At 38.5% G+C, this 22,888-nt stretch overlaps 1 protein-coding gene across 1 annotated transcript; it reads left to right on the forward strand.

Annotated features, from left to right (window-relative positions):
- The first annotated feature begins 5,489 nt into the window (after positions 1–5,489).
- On the forward strand, positions 5,490–22,882 carry samd10a (sterile alpha motif domain containing 10a). The gene is made up of 5 exons (XM_012875456.3): positions 5,490–5,993; positions 7,481–7,662; positions 19,277–19,445; positions 20,014–20,154; positions 22,537–22,882. Exons 1-5 carry the CDS (start codon positions 5,981–5,983, stop codon positions 22,557–22,559), a joined length of 528 nt encoding a protein of 175 aa, XP_012730910.2. The 5' UTR covers positions 5,490–5,980; the 3' UTR covers positions 22,560–22,882.
- Positions 22,883–22,888: the final 6 nt, after the last annotated feature.

The following is a 22,888-nucleotide window of genomic DNA, read 5'->3' on the forward strand; positions in this document are numbered from 1 at the left end:
TCCAGTGGCATTTCTCCAGTAATCACCTGAAGAGGAGGAATTGGAGATGTTCTAAAAGCACCACAACATATTCTAAGCGCTTTGGCTTGGATTCTATCTAAATCTAATAACAAAGAATTTGCAGCTGACTTATAAACGATACATCCATAATCCAACACAGATCTAACTAAAACATCATATATTCTTTTCAAAGATGTACTAGTTGCCCCCCTGTCATTCCCTGACAAATATCTCAAAATATTAATACCTTTTTTTACATTTATCAATGATCTTCTGTATATGTATCTTAAATGAAAGTTTTTCATCAAACCATACGCCGAGGTACCTTATGATATTTACCTGTTTCAATGTATGCCCATATAATGTAAGATCTACTGTTGGATTAACCCTTTTCCTTGAAAAACATATTACTTGTGTCTTCTCAACAGACAAATGAAACCCCCATTTATGTGACCATATTTCAACCGTGTTAATTGCTGATTGCATTCTATTTTTTAAATCACTAATATTTCCTCCTCTCACCCATAATGCCCCATCATCTGCATATAATGCTTTACTAATTCTAAAATCTATATTATCAAAAATATCATTAATCATTATATTAAAAAGCAATGGACTACATACACTACCTTGAGGAGTTCCATTTTGTATAGCATAAATATTTGAATAATTTACCCCAACTCTTACTTCGATTGTTCTATTCTTTAAAAAATCCTTAATTCAATTAAACATTTTTCCTTTAATTCCCATTTTATCCATCTTCATTAATAAACCCTCCTTCCAAAGCATATCATACGCTTTTTCAATATCAAAATGTAGCTAAGAGCATTTATTTATTTACCTGAGCCTTTCTTATTTCATTTTCTAAACAAACAATTGGATCTACCGTTGTCCGTCCACTTCTAAAACCACTCTGATAAGTAGATAAAAGACCTCTTTTTTCTATTTCTTACATTAATCTCCTAGTTATCATTTTCTCCATCAATTTACATAAATTAGAAGTAAGAGATATGGGCCTATAACTAACTACTACTACTTCTTCTTCTTCTCTTTTTTAATAGTGGTTTGCAAACAACTTTTAGGTGCATTACCACCACCTTCCAGATTGGAGTATGGATCAACCTTAATCTTATATTCTCCCCACAGAAAACAAGTATGATGATCGTTAGAAAATGTTGATAATGAGAAAACATGGGGTTCTCACAAGTTGTGTAAAGTTGTAAAGTAATGCGATATCAGGAAAACTTTTTCAAGTAACGGCAAAGTTATGAAAATTTAATTTTTGTTGCAGTTTTTGAAAAGTAATGAAAAAAGAGTGTAAAGTAAAAAAAATAGTGGACATTGACACCCATACAATAGTTATTGTGTAGTGTGTATTGTCTGATTTTAAACCTTTTAGTGCCACATGTGTTTTATTGTTAAAACTAAGAATGGTCTCCTTTATGAAAACATACTAGGCTTAAAACTATTGCCAAGCAACTTGCATATGATGAACGATGAGAGTGAGAAAGAGATCTTTACATCATATAAGGATGATCTATCATCAGGATCAACATTTAGACAGGAAGTGAAGTTGTGGCACACAAAGTGGTCATCATCAGTGGAAAAACCCAGCTCTCTCCCTGAAATTCTAAGGATAACAAATATGAAGTGCTACCCAAACATTTCTATGATTCGTCACCTTCTGTCTACGAGTGCTTCTGTGGAACGTGCTAACTCAGGTCTTAAGCAGTGAAAACTTTGCTAAGGTCGACTATGGGACAAGAAAGGTTTGTGGCTTTGCAACTCATGTATGTCCACAAGGACATTCATTTAGACATCAACAAAATCATAGGCATGTTTTGCACAGAAGCATCCTAGAGGGTTGACATTCATAAACCCATTATCATCGTCATCATAAAGTTGAAGGTGTTGTAGAAGAGAACAATATTCTTTGTCAAGTCTTACAGTTCTATTATAGGCTTATGGCTTAACTTCACCGTACATGTTCATTGGTTTAACTTACTTTAAAAAAAATGTTCTCAACATGGTTTATCTTGTTAAAATGTGTTGAAAAATCCTTTGTCACTTGAACTATACCAAACTGTTCTTAAGTCCTTGGGTCTTTCTAAGTATTTTTTTTTCTTAATATAGTTTATATGGTTAAAATATATTGTTAAAATACATGTATATTTTTAAAACTCTTGTCAATTGAACCATACCAAACTGTTCTTTAGTCCTTGGGTCTTTTTATTTCATTTTCTGTATACATATCATTTCTGGCAATAAAGAAAATCTTTGTTTGATTAATTGTTGATAAGGATAATTTTTTCTTCAAACTACTTTTTAACCTTGTGCATGCTGTAAAAAGCACGAGATTTTGACTTAAAAACCCATTTTCAATTACAATAAGGTAATCATGCTAATTCCACTTATGTTCATCCATTAAAATTATTATCAATTAAAAAATCCTTAGATGAATAATTAGGGTAGTGTAAAAGAGTAAAGATGGCATTCTTTGGTCATTTAGCCTCACATTGTCTCGACCCCATGACCCTTGACCCTTAACCCCATGACCCTTAGGTGCGCACCCCCCTTTGAAAAATCCTGGATCCGCCCCTGGGAGGTAACAGGGTCATGGACATGTGGCGTTATTCAAAAAGTGACTTGGCCGTTTCTTACTTACATTTCCAGGAAAAATCACCAATTCTACCTTCAAGAAACCTGCTATTGACCAAGCTAACTTAATAAATTACAGACCTATATCTAATCTTACTTATCTAAAATTCTTGGGAAACTAGTTTCCAATCAAATATGTGAACATTTACACACTAATGACGTATTTGAAGAGTTTCAGTCATGTCTCAGAGCTCATCATACCACTGAAACTGCTCTGTTGAAAGTCACTAATGATATTCTCATGGCCTCAGATAATGGACTTTTGTCAGTACTTGTCCTTTTAGATCTGCATTTGATACAGTTGATCACAATATTCTCCTAGAAAGACTTGAACGTGCTGTAGGGATTAAGGGGAAAGCATTAGGCTGGTTTAAATCTTATCTGACTGACAGGTTCCAGTTTGTTCACGTAAATGTTAAATCTTCTTCACACTCCAGGGTCACTTGTGGAGTACCACAGGGTTCAGTATGTATGCTTCACATTTGGTAAACTTGTCAGACAACATGGGATAAATTTTCCCTTGTTATGTTGATAATAGTCAGCTTTATTTAGCCATAAACCCTGATGAATCCAATCAGTTATGTAGACTATATCTCAAAGAAATAAAAACCTGGATGACTTTAAAATGTTCTGCTTTTAGATCCAGACAAGACAACACTTATCGTTTTCATACCAATGTCTTTGAAAAAGAAACTGCTTAGTCGGTCATGTCACCCCGGTGGCATTAACTTGGCTTCTGATAATAATATGAAAGAACCTTGGTATTACTACATGTATGCTGCATATGAGGGGGATTTCTGCAAAGTTAACAACAGGATGCAAGCGACTGTCCATGGCCACGGCATTCTCATCCAGGAGGAGCGAATGCTGCAAGTCAAATACTCCATGCAATCTGCTGGGATAGAAAATTTCTTATCAATCTGTCTGTATTATTTGATAGAATTGACTGTGTAAAGTGCCTTGAGATTACATGTGTTGTCAATTGGTTTTGTATAAATAAACTCAGCAGAAATCGAACTGTCTGAAGTTGGTTGAACAATGGTTCAAGTAAACCTGTCAAGCTTCTGAATCTTTTATGTAAATTTTTGTTGTTGTTGTGCCATATCACCTGAATCAACTCCTGATGTCTGCAGAAGCCTCAGAATGATCAAGTCAGGTAATGTGAAGGCTTGCTGAAGCAGGTAAATATCTCAAAGTAGCTGGGCATTAAGATTCAGAACCACTGGCTTAACTACACTAGAGGGCAGCACATGACAATATGAACACGTTCATCTGCACACAAGAAACATTCACATTTGAGTGTCTCTCCCTTGAATTGCCTCATTCCTCACTTAAAAGAATCTGTCACATTTTGGAATCCTCTCTTTTCTTATCCCCTTATTTTCTGTTAGATTTAAAAAAATTAAAAATCATGTTAGTTTTGTAAGGATGGTTACACAGAACTCAAATGCAGGAACTTAGGAGGCAGCTAGGATAAAATTATTAACTTTAACCTTTTTTTACACTCCATGGCAGGTTTGGGTGCTGCTTACTTCAAATATGATTTTACACACTACATGATATTTCATTAGTTTATCACCAATCTTTTTGTTGTTTTAAAAAAAAAACCTGTGTCCCATTTGAAGTATGCAATTAATTTCTTTGTCGATTGCTTTAACCACATTTTTCCAGCTAATTCAGCTGCACTCCTGCACATTTTCTTCTCTCTAGTTTTAGTGGATAATTGAATTTATTATGTAAGATTTCCAGCTCTGGATAAGTAATGGGTAAGACAGTAAAGTATGAACAAGTTGGATTGCAGCTGACATCTTCCACCCTGCACACAAACTGTTTTAGACTTTCCCCTCTGGCAAGAGGCTGCGGTCCATCAGGACCAAAACTTCTTACCACAAAAACAGCTTCTTTCTGTCTGCATCTAGCTTCATTAACAAGGCAAGTACTGTCTGTATGATTTTCAAATAATACAAATGTCTCCCCTCATGTAATTACTGTTTAATTTAGTTTCATATCATGTCTAAGCCTGCCATTTTTTCACGTCTGTAATAGTTGTTTTCTATATTTTTATTTTTTAGCCAAATTTAGGTTTATATACACTGTATCCTATCCCATTGCTTTATGTCAGCACAACACAAACCCACAATAATGCACATGTAAATATCTGCCACGTTGTTCTTCATTCTTTTATTATTCTTGTACAACTTGCATTTATTCATTCTGTGTTATATATTTCTACATTACGTCAACTGTATGTTTGTCTGCGTGTAGCACCTTATTACCAAAGAATACATACATACATACGTACATGTTTAATACTACTTGGAAGGAAAGCTTGTTCTGATTCTGATCTTTATTTATTTATTTATTTATTGTAGTTTTTGTTCCCTGTTCCCATCCATTGGTTTGTGTTAGGCTTTGTAGAAAAATCTGCAGATCAATAAATTTAGGCAACACTCTTGTATTTATAGTTGTAACTAAGAGCTTCCCTCACTTGAATCTGGAAAAATATGTCAACAATATCTAGGAGCACTTGTACTTACCATAAAATCTCAAACATGGTATCTGTTAATATTTTAATCTTTATACATTTGCTCCATAAAACATTTTTGTTTACAGTTATACTTGCTTTTTTTCCCTTCAAAAGCGCTACACAAGCTGCGATGATCTCGTAGCCTAACTGTAATAATGACGGTGATGATTCGTGACAGCAGCTTATAGGTCACCTATCGAGCCTGTACTATATATGACCCCGTGTGGCCATAACAAGTCAGGTCAGGTGGAAGTAGGCAAAGAGCTCAGCGATTGGCTGTCTGTCCTGCAGCCCTTCTGCACTAAAAGGGTCCATCAGAAAGAGAGAGAGACAGAGACTAGGGGGGTGCGCACAGAGCTCCATACGGAAGGGCAAAGGGGAATTCCCTCTGATGGATGCTGCAGTGATGATGAGAAGCCTTTTCATCCGCGCTGTTTAATTACAGGGCCCGGGGCTGCTCTCTGAGCTCACCGCGCTCGTGCGTGCTCTTGAGAAACAGCCGCGCGCGTGATTCTCACGAGGAGGGAAAAAAAAAACAAAAACAAGAAAACAACAAGGCAGAAGGAAGCGCTCGTGGGACCGGTCTCAGGGAAAACGTCCTGCGTGTCATACCGACAGCCGGACAGGACCTTTGGCTGGTTTAAAGGGGATTTAACCACCAGGAGCAGAGCAGGAGGATGAGGAGCAACGCTGCTCCTCCGGTCTGAGAGCGCTGAAACTTTTTGGAGGAGAGGAGCGTCGCTCCGCAGAGACCATGGGAAGCAGTCGCTAGACTCACTCCGGCTCGGACTCGTCATGGCTGTGGACGGTAGGAAGCTTTATTCGTTTTGTTCGTATTTCGTTCGTTCTTTAGTTAGAATACAGCGTGTTCCAGTTCCGGTTGCTTCACTTGTCAAACCAGTTCAGGCAGACCGTAACAAAGCGCCCAGTGTGCGCTCTCGGAGAGATACCAGTGGCTCCCACTCTGAAGTCAAAGCATTCCAGTATCAGCCAAAAAAAAACTGGGCGACTCTCAGTCTACAGAGAAGCGTAGATAAAACGCCCGCAGGGGCAGCTTTACGGTTAAATCAGCGCAGGGCACAATCTGGTGATGGACAGTGACAGGGTGCTGAAACGCGTAAATCAGCATCTGCAACATCATCAAAGCCCGGGCCATTTACCCCCCCAATTCAGCTCAGGTTTCCCCAAAAGCTTCCTTTTAGAGTTGGATCCAAGCTTCCTGAGAGGTCTTCGGAGGCTTTTAATGTCAAAGTTAACCAAGAGGAGCTTTTATCAGCGGCATTCACTCCAGCGAAATTAAACAAACTGCAATCTTGCTCCACTGGAAATGTTTGCCCTCTGAAAAAAGCGGTTTGGCAGTTCGGTTAATGAGGACCTCTTCCTCTTACAGAAAGAGGGGGGGAAAAAAACAAGAGGATATCTAAAGGGGGCGAAAAACTGCTCTTACAAATGGCTCTAATTATGTGTTTTATAGCGGTGAAAGGGGAGTATTAGTGTTTACAGCGGCAGGCTTACTGAGGAACACCGTTAGCCAGAACACGTATTTCAGCAAAGCTTCAAAGAAACGCAAAATTTCATGCAGAGTTTCCTTCAAGATAACCTGATGGTGCAGGGATGCCTTAATGACTACTGGACTGGGTATGGCCGCGCTGCGCAGCAGGAGAGCCTGACTGACAGAGAGGAGAGACTCACCACGGCTCTCTTTCATCTGCTCAGAAACCAGCTCCCCCCATCCCTTTTCCTTCTGCTCTCCTTTCAAATTGTGTCGGTCAACTTTGTATATACCGCGTGTGCACACTGGCGCACACACCAACACACACACACCGGCTAACACAACTGCACACGTATTTTTCAAAGTGAGAAAATCCGTCCAATCTGGCTCATGAATCCATAATGACCCAAGGCTTTCTGCCAGAATCTGTGCCAGTAACAGCGTGTTTACTGTAGTTCCACACTCTTTAATTACTGGATGTGGAGAAGCCACCTGCTGTTGAGGGGGCTTGGATCTCCGCCTGCAGGCCTCCTCGTAATGATGAGAAATTGGCTTGTCTCACAGCTCTGACATCTGCTCGCCAGCCTTTCGCTATAGGTAATTGTACCACCTGAGCACTCGATTTCAAAGGCCTGCGCAGAGTTAATGGAGCAGGTCAGAGCAGGCATTCCATAATGACGTCAACCCTGAGTAATGGTGTGTCCAGGCCTTTGTTTTGAAGTCACGCAGAGTCTGGGAGGGTTTTTGCATGGGAGTGCTGTCTATCTGATCGTTTTACTCGCCCTTGGCCTCTGTCTCTCCAGCTGCCTCCAGTTTCAGTTTCTGCAGGCCCGCTGTGGAGTACAGGGCGCTGCCGGAGGACTTCAAACACCAGCTGAGTCGGCGGACAGGTGGGAACCTAACGTGGCACGACGGTCGCGGACAGAAAACGGCCGGGGGAAGAACCGTGAAGCTTCTGCAGCAGCCCGGCACAGAGGTTCTGCAGGTACAGAAGGCCCACATGGCTTCGACGTGTCAAACGGCACACCTCCTTCTCCATGGGAGACCTTTCTGAACATTATTTTTGCGTTCATATTGGAGGCGTGCATATTGTGGTTCAGCTTCAAAGCTGAGGGAAACATTACTGCTAAATAAAATTATATTAAAATAGGGTACAGAGCCTTTCAGTCCCATGGTTTTGGATTAAAATTGATCAGAGACAGGTAAATATAATCTGGTCTTTTCTTGGTTCTAAAATTATTTAAATCTGATACACACCTCCACGCTCTCAGTATTCATTGAACAAGAGTGAAGCCAAAATGAGAAATCTGGGACAGGATTCCTATGTAGTGTGGAGTTTGCTTGAGACTATGGAGAATGGAGAAAAATATGTATAAATAGATTTTATCCCATTACCTAAACATCCATTCATCCAACCATCATATTTTTTTAATGACAAGTGTGAAAAATGTATATTATGAACTCAAAAATTGTGTTGCAAATCAGACGCACTTCAGCGGATTATCAGCAAGTGTGACCAACTCTATTACAGCAGGAGCTTATGCAGGTTGTGGGTGTGGAGCATATGGGTGCATGTCACCACAATGCCCAGGTGGAGAGACATCAGCATTGGCCTTGGAGAAACAACTGTTGTTGCATAACAAACTACAAAGCACTGTAGGTCCATTTTCAAACTATTTAAAATACATAATACTACAAGAAGAGATTATTCATAAGGTGAAACATTTAAACAGCTGCCTATCTTCCAGGGAGTGGACGTTTATCATGTTAAATGTTAAAGTCCTTTGAGGGACATTTAAAACATACTTAACAAGTATGGATTGTTTAGATGGTTGCCAGGAGAAATATTCTTCATAAAACAAATAATTGTGTATCTTGTTCTTTGCTGCTACATCAAAATGCTAATTTCTTATTTAGCCCTATCCACAGCAAATAGCACCAAAGGACTTTTAACAGAGATGCTAAACATATGGAAAAATCTGTGACAAAAGCTAATCAGATTTCATGTAATGTTAAAGTATGAACAAGTAGAATATGCTCTAAGATTATTTTATATTATATGAAATGGTGACCCCATGAGGGATTAAGCGGTTTGGAAAATGGATGGATGGATGGATGAAATGCTTTCATTTTTTACTTCAATTTATAGCAAAAAAAGACCCTTCTGAGTTTTTTTCTTCCCTTTTTGTATTTGGTTTATTTCTGCATCAAGAACTGTGAGCATGAATTCATAAGCTGATGATTTGGGTGGTACATTTGATTGTGATGACCGCCTCTATCTCCTAGAAATGATGAACAGCTGGAGGACGTTGAACCAAAATAAATGCAAATCTGATGATCTCTGCTCTCGAGTTTATAGACAGAGATTGTTACTTGTGCATTCGTAGCACAGCCAGCTCAGACTCCAGCCTGTTCCTGACCCACTCTGGCAGCTTGTTAAAGGCTTTTATGTAAAACTTTGTTGCTGGAGAGAAAAAAAAACAAAACACAAACCCACACATTCATCCCAGAGCAGCTGCCTCTGCTTTCACTGAAAGGTTCAAACAACTCCGTTATTTTTATATTTTTATTTTGGGGAAACTTCAGTCAAATTCCTTTTATGATGTTTTCAGAACGTATTTATCTGAGCCCACCACTTGCAAATACAAGCTGTTTTTACCATATTATTGCAATTACACTGCAGCTGCTTTGTGTTTTTTTAATCCTGGCATTTTCTTTTTAATCTCAGCTCTAATCGCTCCAGCTGCATGGGCGATAGCGTTAGCTCTTTCCGAGTGATGAATATAACTCGAACATGCTCCCTTTACTTTTTTTTTTTTGTCAGGACAAAAGGCTAAATCATCAACTCCATACCTAAACAGAGCTCAGATGCACACAATCCTAAGTATGCAAGATAATTTATTGGCACTCCCAGCATAATTTTTTTTTTTTTTTTAGGGTAGAAGCACAATTTAACCCTTCAAAATTTAGAAAAATCTAACACTATATTCAAAGAACATTCAATCAGTCGGAACAAATACCACAAGAAGAAACTTATTTTGTCTTAAAATCACAAATCACATAGTTTTTACCACCCTTAACAATTTTTAATGAATAAATATGCATTTACTTGAGCTTCTTACCACCTGACTAGACAACCAACTGTGAACAATATATTAGGAATAATCTAAGCCACCCTAACTGTAAATGTTATGAAAAAACGGTTTCCATGGGAGAGGAGCCTAAAAACACAAAAAGATCTCCCTCCCATGATACTTTTAGGAAACACCTCATAGCCCTGCACATATTATAAAAAAAACAAACAAACAAAAAAAACTTTTCTCCCAACACAAAAATGAATTAACAGAATATTTCAACTTTGATATAAAATATTTTAGACAAAAAAAAAAAAAACATCGGACTAATTGAAAAAGAAGAGAATAAAGAAAACTAGACTGCGGTGGGAAAACGACAAATAATAATATAACTGGAACAAGTAACCAAGAAATCGATGCAGGGATGTCACTATTTAATGTGAATATGTATGTTTAAGAACTAACGCTTGTTTTAAGGAACTGGGACTGAGATCAAATTAACTTTAAAACTGATTAAGAACAACTGGAATTTGTTCAAACAACCAGTTCACAAAGCGGAAGGGAAAATATAAACACTATTTTGAAATAAATATTGTTTCAAAAATATTTTGCTTAAAAATTAATACACGTTTAGACAATTGATTCTTAATATTATATTTTAAATGGCGAGTTGGACTACCAAGATGGTGGCAAAAAACAAATATAGAGACACAATTTGGCTATCTTAAGGTGTGATGATGTCACATCTGGAATTAGAGGCTCAGTTAACAACAAAGAAAATAATGGACTGTCTTAATATGTATGATTGCTAGCAGGGTGCTGTGGTCGATCGCAGCTCGCACAGAATAAGTTGTGTTGCAAACACAGCTACAATCTTAGCATTAGCATTAGCAGCTGTGACAATGCTTATAAGGAAATATGCTGAGATGTGTCAAGCAGATTAATGAGAGGAGATGAAGGGAAAACACCGATAAAATTGAACAAGCTCATGTTACCAGACCGTCAGCGCTCTACTGAGACAGAGTTTGAATCACCAATAGCCTCAGCTCCCGCTTGTTCTGGCCCAGCTCCGGCCTGACACAGTTCTACCATCAAAATTAAGCAAAACACAATGAAGAATAGTTATATTGTTTTATCCATGACTACTTTTCTCTGCCTGGACATTCATGAACTGGTCTGGACGTGCAGGAGGACGTCCAATAGGCCCAGTGAGTGGTAATAGAGAGTTGTGTGCTTGCCACTCTCTGTCTAGCCGCTGGGGTGAGCGTCTGCTCTGACTATCGCATGAGTCAGGCGTGCCGAGCTGTGGTTTCAAATGGGGATTTCTCCAGGTGGAACAAAAACTACTTCATCGACGTAATCAGAGACGACGTCTCTTCTTGGCAAATCTATAATCTATTTCTTTTAGATTATTTTCTGCAAGAACTCAGAAAGCCTGTTACAGGTGGCTGGTCTTATTTTCGGCTGGGTTAACCACCAGGTACACAGGATCTAGGGCTTCCACAGAGATGCAGTCTTCTATTAATTTTATTTTATTTTATTATGAGATAAAGACGTTCACACGTGTCTTTTAACGCAGCCTGTGGAGATTTTCACGCAAAGATTAAGAATACTGCTTCACTCGTGCTTTTGTAACTGTATGAAATCACCTCGAATCCAGCTGTCCTTCCTGGGAGTTGTCATAAAAGTGGGTTAATTAGCAGTGCATTCTGGGATTCGGGGTTTTTACCAATCTCTTATTGTTCTCTGTGTGTAGTGAAGTCCCTGTTTCCTCTGGACCTAAAACCATCTAAATGTCATTCCTGAAAATTGAGAGTCCTCAGACCAGGCAACGTTGTACCAATCCATTTTTGTGTTACTGCGGCCTCCCTCACCTGTTTGTAGCTGAGAGGAGTGGCAGCTGCTGTGGTCATCTGCTGCTGTAGCTCAGTTTCTCATTTTCTGTGGTCAGAGATGGTTTTCTGCATACCTTGAGTATAACAGGTGGTTATTTAAGCTAATGTTTCCTTTCCATCACCTCAAACTCCTGTAAAATCATAAAGGCCCTGTTGCCCACACAGCTTTTAACCCACTGCTCATTTTCTGTTTGTTTTTTATGGACTATTCTATGTATTCCTGAGAAAATATTAAGGATGAAATCCCAAGTGTAAAATCAGTAGTTTCTGAAACACTCAGACCAGCCCATCCAGCAGCAAAAACTAATGTCACAATCAAAGTCACTTAAATCCTCTTTCTTCCCCATTTTTGTGCTCTGTTTGATCTTCAGCAAGTCGTCTTCCCTTAAATCCAGATGCCTAAATTCATCAAACAGCTGCCATTAGCTTCACTGAGCTGCTATTTGTGAGACCATTCAGTTGAACAGGTGTACCTAATAAAGTGGCTGGTGGACGTGTGCCATCTTGCAGTGAAGTTTGACTACTCTGAGCTTTATTTATAAGGATTGTATTTTATTCTTATTCAACTTAAACAACATTTAAAGATGTAAACCTGAGATAGGAAACTAATGTCTTGTTGGTGTGAGGAAAATTGTCTTCCCTGGTGGTCAGATACTTTTTCTCTGTGCAGGAAAGTATGACCAGAATAAAAATCTAAGTCTAACCGGTCCAGCTGGTCATCATGCTTTGTTGCTAATGGACACTTTGTTAACACAGAATGGAAGCTGCTCTCTCCCCAGCGGGAGAGCGGGCTCTTACAGCCTTTTAGCTCTGCTTTAAATAGTACAGGTCTTCCAGCGCTCACACTTTGCTGCTGCACCACTGTGTCTGTTTATTGGGAGAAAAGAAAGAAACAGAAATTACCGCGCCGCTCTGTGCCAGATAGCATCCAGCGCGCCATTAGCAGCGAGCCCGTCTCGTCTCCGTCATCTGTTGTTGTGAAACCTGGTCACAACCATCTCCCGCAGCGTCTCTGTATCTGCGAAAATTGACGTTCATTGTTGAACATTGCAGCTTTGTCAGCAGTGATGTCAGCAGAGATGGTCCATTTATGTTGTGAACTGACCCCATTTAAAGCCCTCGGTTACAAGTCGGAGAGCCCACGGCTTTGTTTTCAGCCCATGCAAGGCTGTTTAAAAGGCCTTTAGGAGCTGAAGCTCAAGCTGCAAACAGAACTGGGCTGGGCTGATAACAGAGTTGTGTGCATTTCTTTGTTTGCCTCCTCTCTCTTGCAATACACACAATGTGTAGTGGTTGGTTTATTTTGGTCTCAGGCCACGTGAACTTAATCATTTCTGTGTGGTTGTGCTGCTTTGAGGACAGTATTATTACTGCTTCCACACTTTACTTTCTTCTTGACATGTTGTCCTTTCATTAACTCGGCCTGTATGCATCAGCCTTGCTGTCTTTTGTTCCTTTCCTGCAGACTTTCCCTGCAACAAAAACGTTTCATTGTTGAATGTTAAATGTCCATCCTTCCATTGCCGTATCCAAAACCGATTCAAACCGAAAATCTCATTACAGTTAGTCAGTAGAAATAAAAACCTTAAAAAGATATTGTTTATGATGCTTTTCCAGTCGTATCGACCACCCAAAATGCTTTTACCCCAGAGCCATATTCACCATGCTGCCCTCACCACAGTGCAAGGGCGGAAAATCCCTTTCATATTTGGAGGGCAGTAAACAGAGATTTCGCAAGAGCAATTTTGGGGGGAAGGAAAAGGTACAGTGACACGTACTGTTGTAAAATGTACTTTCTGTACTCTATAAAGCAAGCTGAATATTCGGTCATTAACTTGGTTGAGATGGCATGGCCAAATGTGCTGAACAATCATATTAATAGTGATCAAGAGAATCCAGAGAGTCTTTATAGTCATTATGCAATGATATTAAAATTTTGGTGCGACAATGGCTCAGAATGAGGGCTGGACGATATAGGAAAAAACTGTATTGATAAAATATAAATCATATTGATTGATATCAATAAAAATTCTAAACATTTATTTAAGTGCAACGCTGGCCATTTTATGCTGCTGCTTAAAGGTATATTTGCAAATAAAGAACAAACACTGAATTTAAACTCAACCCTTTATTCAACCAACTTTTTCGCAAAAAAAGAACAAATGCTCTATGAACTCTTTGAAAGGGGCGGAGCTTGTTGGCGGAGCGTTTCTGGGTCCGCGTTTGTGATTGGTTGGGAGGATGTAATGACTGTAATTAATTAACCTACATGATAGGCTAGAATGCAAAATGAAGGAAAACTGCTCTTCTATCAAACTTTTTATTTACCCTCTTTTTTTAATCGCACCACATGTCTATGGATAAATATATATATTGTTATTGAATTATCGTCCTGCCCTACTCAGAATTCACACATAACACAGACGTAAAATTAAAGACATAATGTTCAAGTTGAATGTACCGACAACACTTCCTGAGAAGCTAAAAAGTGCACAAATAGTCTTCAGCATCTGATAAGATATAAATATTTAAGTCAAAAAAGCCCATTCTTATAAATTAATCAGTTCCTTGAACTTCTCATTTTCAATCTATGACTTTCCATTTTCCTGGGGTGCAAATATTTTGTGCATGAAGCCCAGTTCCTTTTAACCCTTTGTCACAAGACTGGACATGGACCTAATTTTGATCGGCATCAGGCATGGTAAGCAGAATCAATAAATCTTCAAAACCTACTTTTAGATAGATGCAGCAAAGAATGATATTTTAAGATTGAACCTCCATAAAAACTATTATCCAGTAAACTGTTTGTTTGGAAGGCGTGCCAGAAACTGCTGCAGCTTTAACTAAAACCGTGTGCTTGGTTCAGGTGAGACTAAGGATGAGCTTATCTGTGACAAACTCTCCTGGTGGGTTGGGCCTAAAACAAAGTAAAGTTATATGGAGATGCACCACATTCCTCCTGATGAATATGGAGGCTGTGGGCCTGTTTCTCTTTCGAAGGCCCTTGAAACTGTTTTTAACTGCATGGCGTCGTGATCTCGTTAAAGTACTTGAACATATCATGAATAAACTGGTGAACTTTGCCTCTAAACTGAAGATATTCATTACTGACAAGGTGTTTCAGCAGGATAATGATCCAGGACACATCAATTTAAATCAATGAAACGTTGGTTGGGCGGACATCAAATCAACCTTCCTTCATGGCTGCTTCAGACCTTAGATGTACAATCTGCCAGACAGCAGTTAAATTGGGTCCTTAGGTTGTTTTGTAATGTGCCGCAGAAAAAGAATAATTTATTTTCCATTTTATCTACAATCACACTAAAAGATTCATCCTTTTGTTCTTGATGATGCTCAGGGGAAATAGGAAGATAAGCAGCCAGCAGGAAGTTTATTGTAGTCGTGCCTTTCACTGCTCTATCCAGTGAACACTCCCATTCTCCCCCACCTGCGCCAATGGATTTAGTCAAACAAGCAGATGATGTGTGAGGGGAAAAGGGTTTAGGATCTAACTAAATAAAGCCTGTCAGGTGAAGAGAAGAAAGCATAAAAAAGGACGATATTCTAGAGCAGAGGTTTCAAACTCCAGTGCTTAAGGGCGTCCTGTAACGTTTGGATGTATTTCTGTCCGCTTGAAGCAGACGCTCATCCCAAGGAAGGAGGGAATTAATAATCACAATGTAAAATGTAGCTTTCCAATTTCATAACAGATCCCTTTTGCAGGAGTTTAAGTCATCCACAGACTTGTTTAAAATGTATTAGTATGACAGAAAAGATTGCCAAATGATAGAACAGAATAATTATATTCTTTATTGTTGTCCATCAGTGGGGAAATATACCAGCAGCAAAGAGAAAGACACAGAGGATACTGAAAAATAAGAATAAAACATAATAAAGTAAGGGTAAATTTACAACTTAAGAAAACTGTGCAGTTATTAAATTCTGTATACTCATATTAACATAAATGTGCAACTGAGTAAGGTAAATTTTGAAGCTGTGCAAAATCTACATGCATACATGTGCATAAAAAACAGACTATTTACATAAGTTAATAAAAACCTGCAAATAACTGCTTCTCCCATAAAGAGCAAAAGTTCAGAGTGTTGAGGAAAAAAAATGTCAATCCATCCATTTTCTATCTCTTAATTGCCTCCCAGTCATTGGGGCCAATCTCCAGTAATCATTGGTCTCGAGGCAGTGTACGTCCTGGACAGGTCGCCAGTCCATTACAGGGCAACACAGAGACACGCAGGACAAACAACCATGCATGGGCACACTTCCCCCTTAGGGCAATCTACAGTGGAGTGGCCATTTAACCCAGCATGCATGTTACTGATCTTTACTGAGCCACAGTGCAGCCTGGGGGCAAATGCTGACCACATTTTTTACATTATGCCAACGTGATGTTTGTACCTGGTTATAAGAAATCACTGAATGCAAACGCTTAGAAAACAACTCTTATTCTGCGGAGAAATAATTAAACAGCTAAATAAATGGCTTCTCCTGTCCATGAGCCTCACAATTTAAAGAAAAAACTCATTAGCTGCGTGGTTGCTTGTAAATACAATGTCCAAATAAATATTTCTAAAGAGGCATTCTACTACAGGTTTATGATCAGTAGATGTCTTACCTGGAGTGACTGAGGTAACAGCCAGTTAACATGTGGCTCAGAGAAACGTCTATAATACAGTGCCTATCATAAGTATTCACCCAACGGATACTTTACTCTTTTGCTGCTTTTATTAATCATTCTTGGACAATAAAATTTGGCTTTTACGCACACAAAAATATTTGAAGAAAACTCCTTAATGTGAAAGTGAAAACTGATTTTTACAGTGTTGTCAATGAAACGAAAATATATAAAGAAATGTGTTTACATAATTATATTATTTGCCCACTTTTAAATTTAATTCTCTCTCTCTCTCTCTCTCTCTGTATATATATATATATATATATATATATATATATATATATATATATATATATATATACATATATATGTGTGTGTGTGTCCCGACCCCACACTCAACAGAAACTTCCTAAAGGGAAACATTTTGACAATTAATCATTGACTTTTTTTGGAGTTACTGCTCCTAAATCAAAGGAAAGCTAATTTATTGAAATGATGTAGTTTATTTATGTTTCTGGAGCCAAACAGTTTGGTCCTTTCAATCTGTATCTCTCCAGTTCTGCTAAATCTGCTTCTGAGAAAATTCCCCGACTTCACGTAAATAGGGAAAACTAACCGTAATGCTCCAGCTCATTAGGGGCAACTGCAGATTGACTAAAAAGAGCAAAAGTGACAAAAACAAATGTTTATTAAACAAAAATCCCACTTATAACTAAAGATAAGAGTGAATGTTTGAATCTGTTATGACATCAAATAATAGATGCTATTGGTGTAATTAGAAATGTCCAATATTTTTACTGTTGTTGTTTTACTTCACACAAGCTTTTTCTGGAGGTTTATCGCTTGATGCATCTGTAAAGGACACTATCTGAAGTGTAGTGTTGTACAAGGTGTTTCAACTTATACGTGGTTGTATTTTAAGAATGCAGCTGAGCTGACAATACATTCTCAGTTGCATGTAAACCTGCCCCCCGCTGACTCCTCGCCATAAGCACAACCTTCTCACGTGGCATCCGAGAACATTAGAGTTGGAGAGAAGCTGAACTTGCTAAACTTTAAAAGTGAGTTGCTGATGAGAGACACAGCGAGATTGCTGATCTACAGTTTTACATCGCCCTGCTTTTATTCTGTTTTATTTTGCTATATTTTAATCATGTAAAGCACTTTGCATTGTCTTTGTACTGAATTGTGCTATATAAATAAATTTGCCTTGCCTTGCCTGTGCTTCTTTAAAACTACTTACTACCCAGACTTTTCCTGAAACTCAATCTAACTTACTTTAGGTTTCCTTTTCAGACTTACAGAACGTGTCATGGTCAGTTTTGCTTTTTGTTTTATTACTTTGTTTCACTTTAGGTCTTATCTACCCTCAACAAGCCTCACATTCCTCTGGTGACATCACCTAAGGCAGGGATCACCAACCTTTAAGAAGTTGATAGCTACTTCACTGCTACTGTGTCATACGAAGGGCTACCTGTACTGTCCTCTGAACTAGATGAGCCAGAGCTCAGCTTAACTTTATGTAAAATAAATATGTTTTTAATGCATTTATCATTTTAAATCTATGAAAGTACAACTATGATTGAAAAGGAAGACCAACTAAATAAAATAACATTTTAGCAGCAGCTCACTGGAGAGTGTTGCAACACAAGCCCATGGGGACCATCTTGGTGACCCCTGGCCTAAGGTATATGAAAGCTAATTGTCTTTAGTTATTTGGAGTACATCCTGTTGTTTTGTCTTCATTTTATTTTATTTATTAAATTTCTCATTCAACCCATAATCTGCATGGTGGCGGCAAAATGTTAGAAGTGGTTTGTAAAGAAAACCAGAGAAGTACCCCGTAACCTCAGGTGTGCCCTAGGGCTCTGTCCTGGGTCCTCTCCTCTTCATCATCTACCTCCTTCCCCTTGGCAATATCTTTCGCAAATTTAACATCTACTTCCACTGCTATGCCAACAGCTTCACACTTATTATTAGCTTCTCCATCTCACCCTCCGCCCAGGTTAAGAGTCTGGGTTTCATCTTCGATAGCACCTTATCCTTTCAATCCCATATCAATAACATTACCTAGTCTGCCTACTTCCACTTAAGAAATACCAACCGCCTCCATCCCTCCCTTACCCCCAAACACTTAGATGGTTTTTATTCTGTGTTTTGACTTTGTTTGTGACATTGTGTTTTTATCTTTTTGTACGGTGACCTTAAGTGTCCAAAAAGGCGCCTTTTAAATAAAATGTATCATTAGTATTATCATTATGTGACAAAACGTTTGGACTCAACGAAAAAATCTTAAACCACATTCAACTCAAAAGCATCAAATGCTCCAAACTCAATGTCCAAACCTGTCAAACGATCATCCGTCATAGCATCTGCTGATTCCAGCAGATTAGCTTGATTTCTGAGCCTGTTGTGATGCCATCGACCCAAATACATACTAAAAATGATTAGCTTTTTTACTTGATATGGAAATTCACACTTCATTACCCAACTCTCTTTTTGTTGTCAATGAACATTTTTCAATGTAAACTAAATACACATCTTGATGGTATCCTTAGGATTAGACAGCAGGTGAAAGCCTGTTTTTCAGCCTATAGACATGTCTGAAAAACAATATGCAAACCTATACATTGTGTAAATGTTAGTTGCCGTATTTCCTTTACAGATGTTTGTGTTTCTGCATAAATACAGATGGATGCAATTCCAGTTTAAGACATTACTGTCTTAAGGACTGTGTTGTGACCTGTTTGTGCATGTAAATATTCCTATTAACTGTTGGTCATTCTGCAAATCACCTTTGAACTAAGCAGCTTACATTCAGAAATGTTGGTGGGTTCACTCATGAATATAAATAGGTTTTTCCAGCCTTTATGCGTGGCTGCAATAGTCTTTTCAATAAAGTGAGGGTCCACAGTAAAACATTTACCAGTTTCTTTGATTTTCTTTCTTTTTTTTCTATTTTTGTCCTAAAAGTTTTCCCGTTCATCTGTGTTCCTGCAGTACCGCTCCAGTGACAATTACGGCATATATCACACGAGTCCGACGCAGCCCAGCCTGATCCGGCCCGTCGTTCTCTGGTCGCAGCAGGATGTCTGTAAATGGCTTAAGAAACACTGTCCACACAACTACCTGACCTACGTGGAGGCATTCTCCCAGCACGCCATCACAGGTTGACGCACACGCAATGCACAAGAAGACACATGCGTCCATCTTTTTTTCCCCCATCTGACATAAAATTAGACTAAACTTTTCCTGTTTTAGCTCAGTTAAATTTTCCACAGTTATTTCTGTTTGCTTTAGAGCACAAGTGTCAGGCTCCAGTTCTCGAGGGCTGGTGTCCTGCAACTTTTAGATATGTCCCTGGTCCAAAAACACCTCAATTACCTCCTCAATATGCAGTCAAGTTCTCCAGAGTTCTGCTAATGGCCTGATTATTTGACTCGGGTGAGATGCATATAAAAGTTGCAGGACACCAGATCTCAAAGATAGGGGTTTGACTCCCCTGCTTTAGAGAATTCAGAAGTTTTCATGCACTAAAATACAGCTTTTAAATATGTGCAAAACCCTAAATGATGATGATATGCCTTTGACAACTTCACATTTTAAGCTTTTAATTGGTCTTTTTAAGCAGTGTATGTAAATATCTGGTTTCTTCTGTAAGTAACAAATACCGTCTTTGGATATCAGGTAAAAAGACGTATAAAAGCAGATTTCCGAGCATTGTTTTCACCTTGCAGGTCGTACATTGTTGCGTCTAAATGGGGAGAAGCTGGAGAGGATGGGTCTAGTGCAAGAGACGCTTCGACAGGAGCTGCTGCAACAAGTGCTGCAGCTCCAGGTGCAGGAGGAGGGACGTAACCTGCAGCTGCTCAGCAGAGGTAACCAAACCAAAAACCAGCATAAAGTTGTCTTTTCTGCCATTTTCTGCATTAAAGAGAGTTTGGACAGCATTTGTCATCCCCATTCTGAACATCTCCCCTTGAACATCTCCAATCTTATCTCTAGAAGCAAGAGCGCAGCTACAGCACAGACTTCCCTGCTGTGTAGAACATGATTGAACCGCAGCTGAAAAAAAATCTGAACAAAACGTAAAAAAATTACTCCAGTATGATTAAAAAAAAAAGAAAAAAAAAAAGCCATATTATATTTTTTACTTCAATTTTTCAACCGACTCAGTTGACAAGGCTGGTGTTATTCAAGGGGTTTAACAGTGTTGAAGGTTTACTGGAGTTTAATGTCATGTCATTATTGCACTAAATGGTATCAAAAAGCATCTATTTCTCTAAGTTGTCTTTACATTGTGCCAGACCCGTTCAAAGTTTTGAATATGCATGCAAAATGCTTTAGTAGACTTTTTGGCACTATTGCCAAAATGTGTGAGAAAAGGAAAAAAAGTAAATCCTTGTAATAATCAATAGTCTAAAACTGCGAGAGCATCTTTATAAATTAGAATATCATTAAAATGTTAATTGATGTTTGTAATACTATTTAAAAAAAAGTGAAACTCGTATATCGGATATAGTTCAAATATTTCTGTTAATCGTTACGATTATGTCTTAAAGCTAATGAAATCCCCAAAATTCAGTTTCTCAGAAAATGTATATTATTAAATTAGACTAATTTAAAAAAAAAAATCTGTTTTAATACAGAATTTTAGTGTAATGGCAAAGCTGTGGCTTACATAATCATCAGGAAGACTGCTGATATGACAGCAGAGTCACTGGCACTGTCTGCAAGGAGGTGAAGCCACAAAAGGTTATTACTTTAATAAAAAAAAAAAAAAAAAAAAAAAAAAAAAACACACACACACACAGGCTATTCAAAGTCCTGTACCAAAGAATATCCATGTAAAGGTTAGTGGAAGTAACAAATGTGGTAGGACAAAAATGTGCAAGCAACAGACAACAAAAATCTTGAGGATTGTGACATTAGGGCCATTTAAGAGTTTGTGGTCAAATCACAAGGTGTGAGCTGCAGCTGGAGTCAGTGCTCCAAGAGCCTGATGTATTCAGGACACGGGCTACAGCTGGTGCATTCTCCAGGTCAAGGCACTCCTGACACAGAATGTTTTTCCACCTTTTTCTCTGTTGCTTTGTGTCCCAAGTACTATTTACAGAAAAACAAAGGTTATATTACATTTGGAAATCTAATTCCCAGAGTCTGGAGGTGGAGTGTAGAGGTGCAGAGTCCAAGCTGCCTGCGGTCCAGGGTAAAGGTTCACTGTCTGGGATTATTCAGGGGGCCAAGTTTTTATTAATTTATTAAGTCCAAAGTCAGTGCACCACTTCATGCTTACAGCACAGTGTCATTTGATAAAGATTTTTACATTAGTTACACTGAAAAACACAAACAACTAAAATCCCTTAAATGACTGTAGAAATGTCTTATAAACACATGATCGCCATAAACCTTGTAAAACCTTTTAACATGAAAGGTTTGAACCCATTTATTCCCAAATTACTAACACATATTGCTGAAAATAGTCAACTAGTCTGAAATGTTTAACACCCTCCCTCCACAGACCTCCAAGCTCCCAAAAGGTTTAGGTAATACGAAACGGACCTACTATCTACCAGAGCCATGTTCTAGTACTCTGATTTTACTCTGGCAGCTGCAGTAGAATCTGGATAATGGAGTGCAGGGAGCAAAGACGACTACCCTGGCTCTACAAAAAGGTTCCTGAGCTGGAAATGCACCTTTACAGCATGTTTTTCATGCATAGACCTGTCAGAAAAACAAGGATCATTCAATCTTACTCTGACCAGTCCTCACAGAGCAGGGGCCTCACCTTAGCTGGATATAACTAGTTCAATAAATAACAGCCCATTAAAAAAAAGACAACAATATAAGCTGCTAACCTCTCATTATTTGAGTTTTAATAAAGAGATATTCTGTTACCTTACAGAGTATTGTGAGCTGGATTGTCTTTCCCTGACAACTGCTCAAACACCCCTTTTCTTTTTTAGTGACAACACAGCTTTTTGCTCTTTTTTTTTGTTTTTACATTTTCTTGTAGCGCAGACTTTACCAACAAGCTCTAACATGTTAGTGTTGTTTGGTGGATTTTCCTTTGTGTGTGAAGCCACCCCAGCTGTTTCCAATTATTCTGCCCCGACGAAATAAGATGCAGCTGGTTTCAGCCGGGGACACAGAGGGATGTTGGCCTGATTAGTCTTTGTCTGAAAGATAACAAAAAAAAAGACTGAAAAATGTGACTGTAATAAACTTTCTCAAGGTTTTTGTTTTTTATACTCCTATAGGTACTTTTGGAAGGATATCTTAGCTGAGGAAAAAAGTGGATACTGTAAATCATTGAAGCTCCAATGTGAATCAGACCCGTGGATTAAACCCATCCATCTTACGATGATCTCCAGGATAATATTGTTGGCTAACATTGGCAGCTTTTTTTTTTTCCTTCAACATCTACATGATGAACAGAAACTATCTTTACAGACTGTAAACTGTGACGGAAAAGCATCACGACAATCTGATTCAACATTGTTCTCTGCTTAATTATTGTATTCATGTCAAACTGTTGTCTTTCATGACTGTTTGAAACCTTTTTTTATGTCAAAATTTAATTACTGAATAAAATCATAAAAAGCGTCGGGG

This window comes from Fundulus heteroclitus, chromosome 1 (assembly GCF_011125445.2).
Source record: "Fundulus heteroclitus isolate FHET01 chromosome 1, MU-UCD_Fhet_4.1, whole genome shotgun sequence".
Classification (NCBI taxonomy): domain Eukaryota; kingdom Metazoa; phylum Chordata; class Actinopteri; order Cyprinodontiformes; family Fundulidae; genus Fundulus; species Fundulus heteroclitus.

Coding starts and splice junctions, on each gene's coding strand:
- samd10a (XM_012875456.3), top strand. Junction 7,663..19,276: donor CCGGCACAGAGGTTCTGCAG/GTACAGAAGGCC, acceptor GTGTTCCTGCAG/TACCGCTCCAGTGACAATTA. Junction 20,155..22,536: donor CCTGCAGCTGCTCAGCAGAG/GTAACCAAACCA, acceptor ATACTCCTATAG/GTACTTTTGGAAGGATATCT.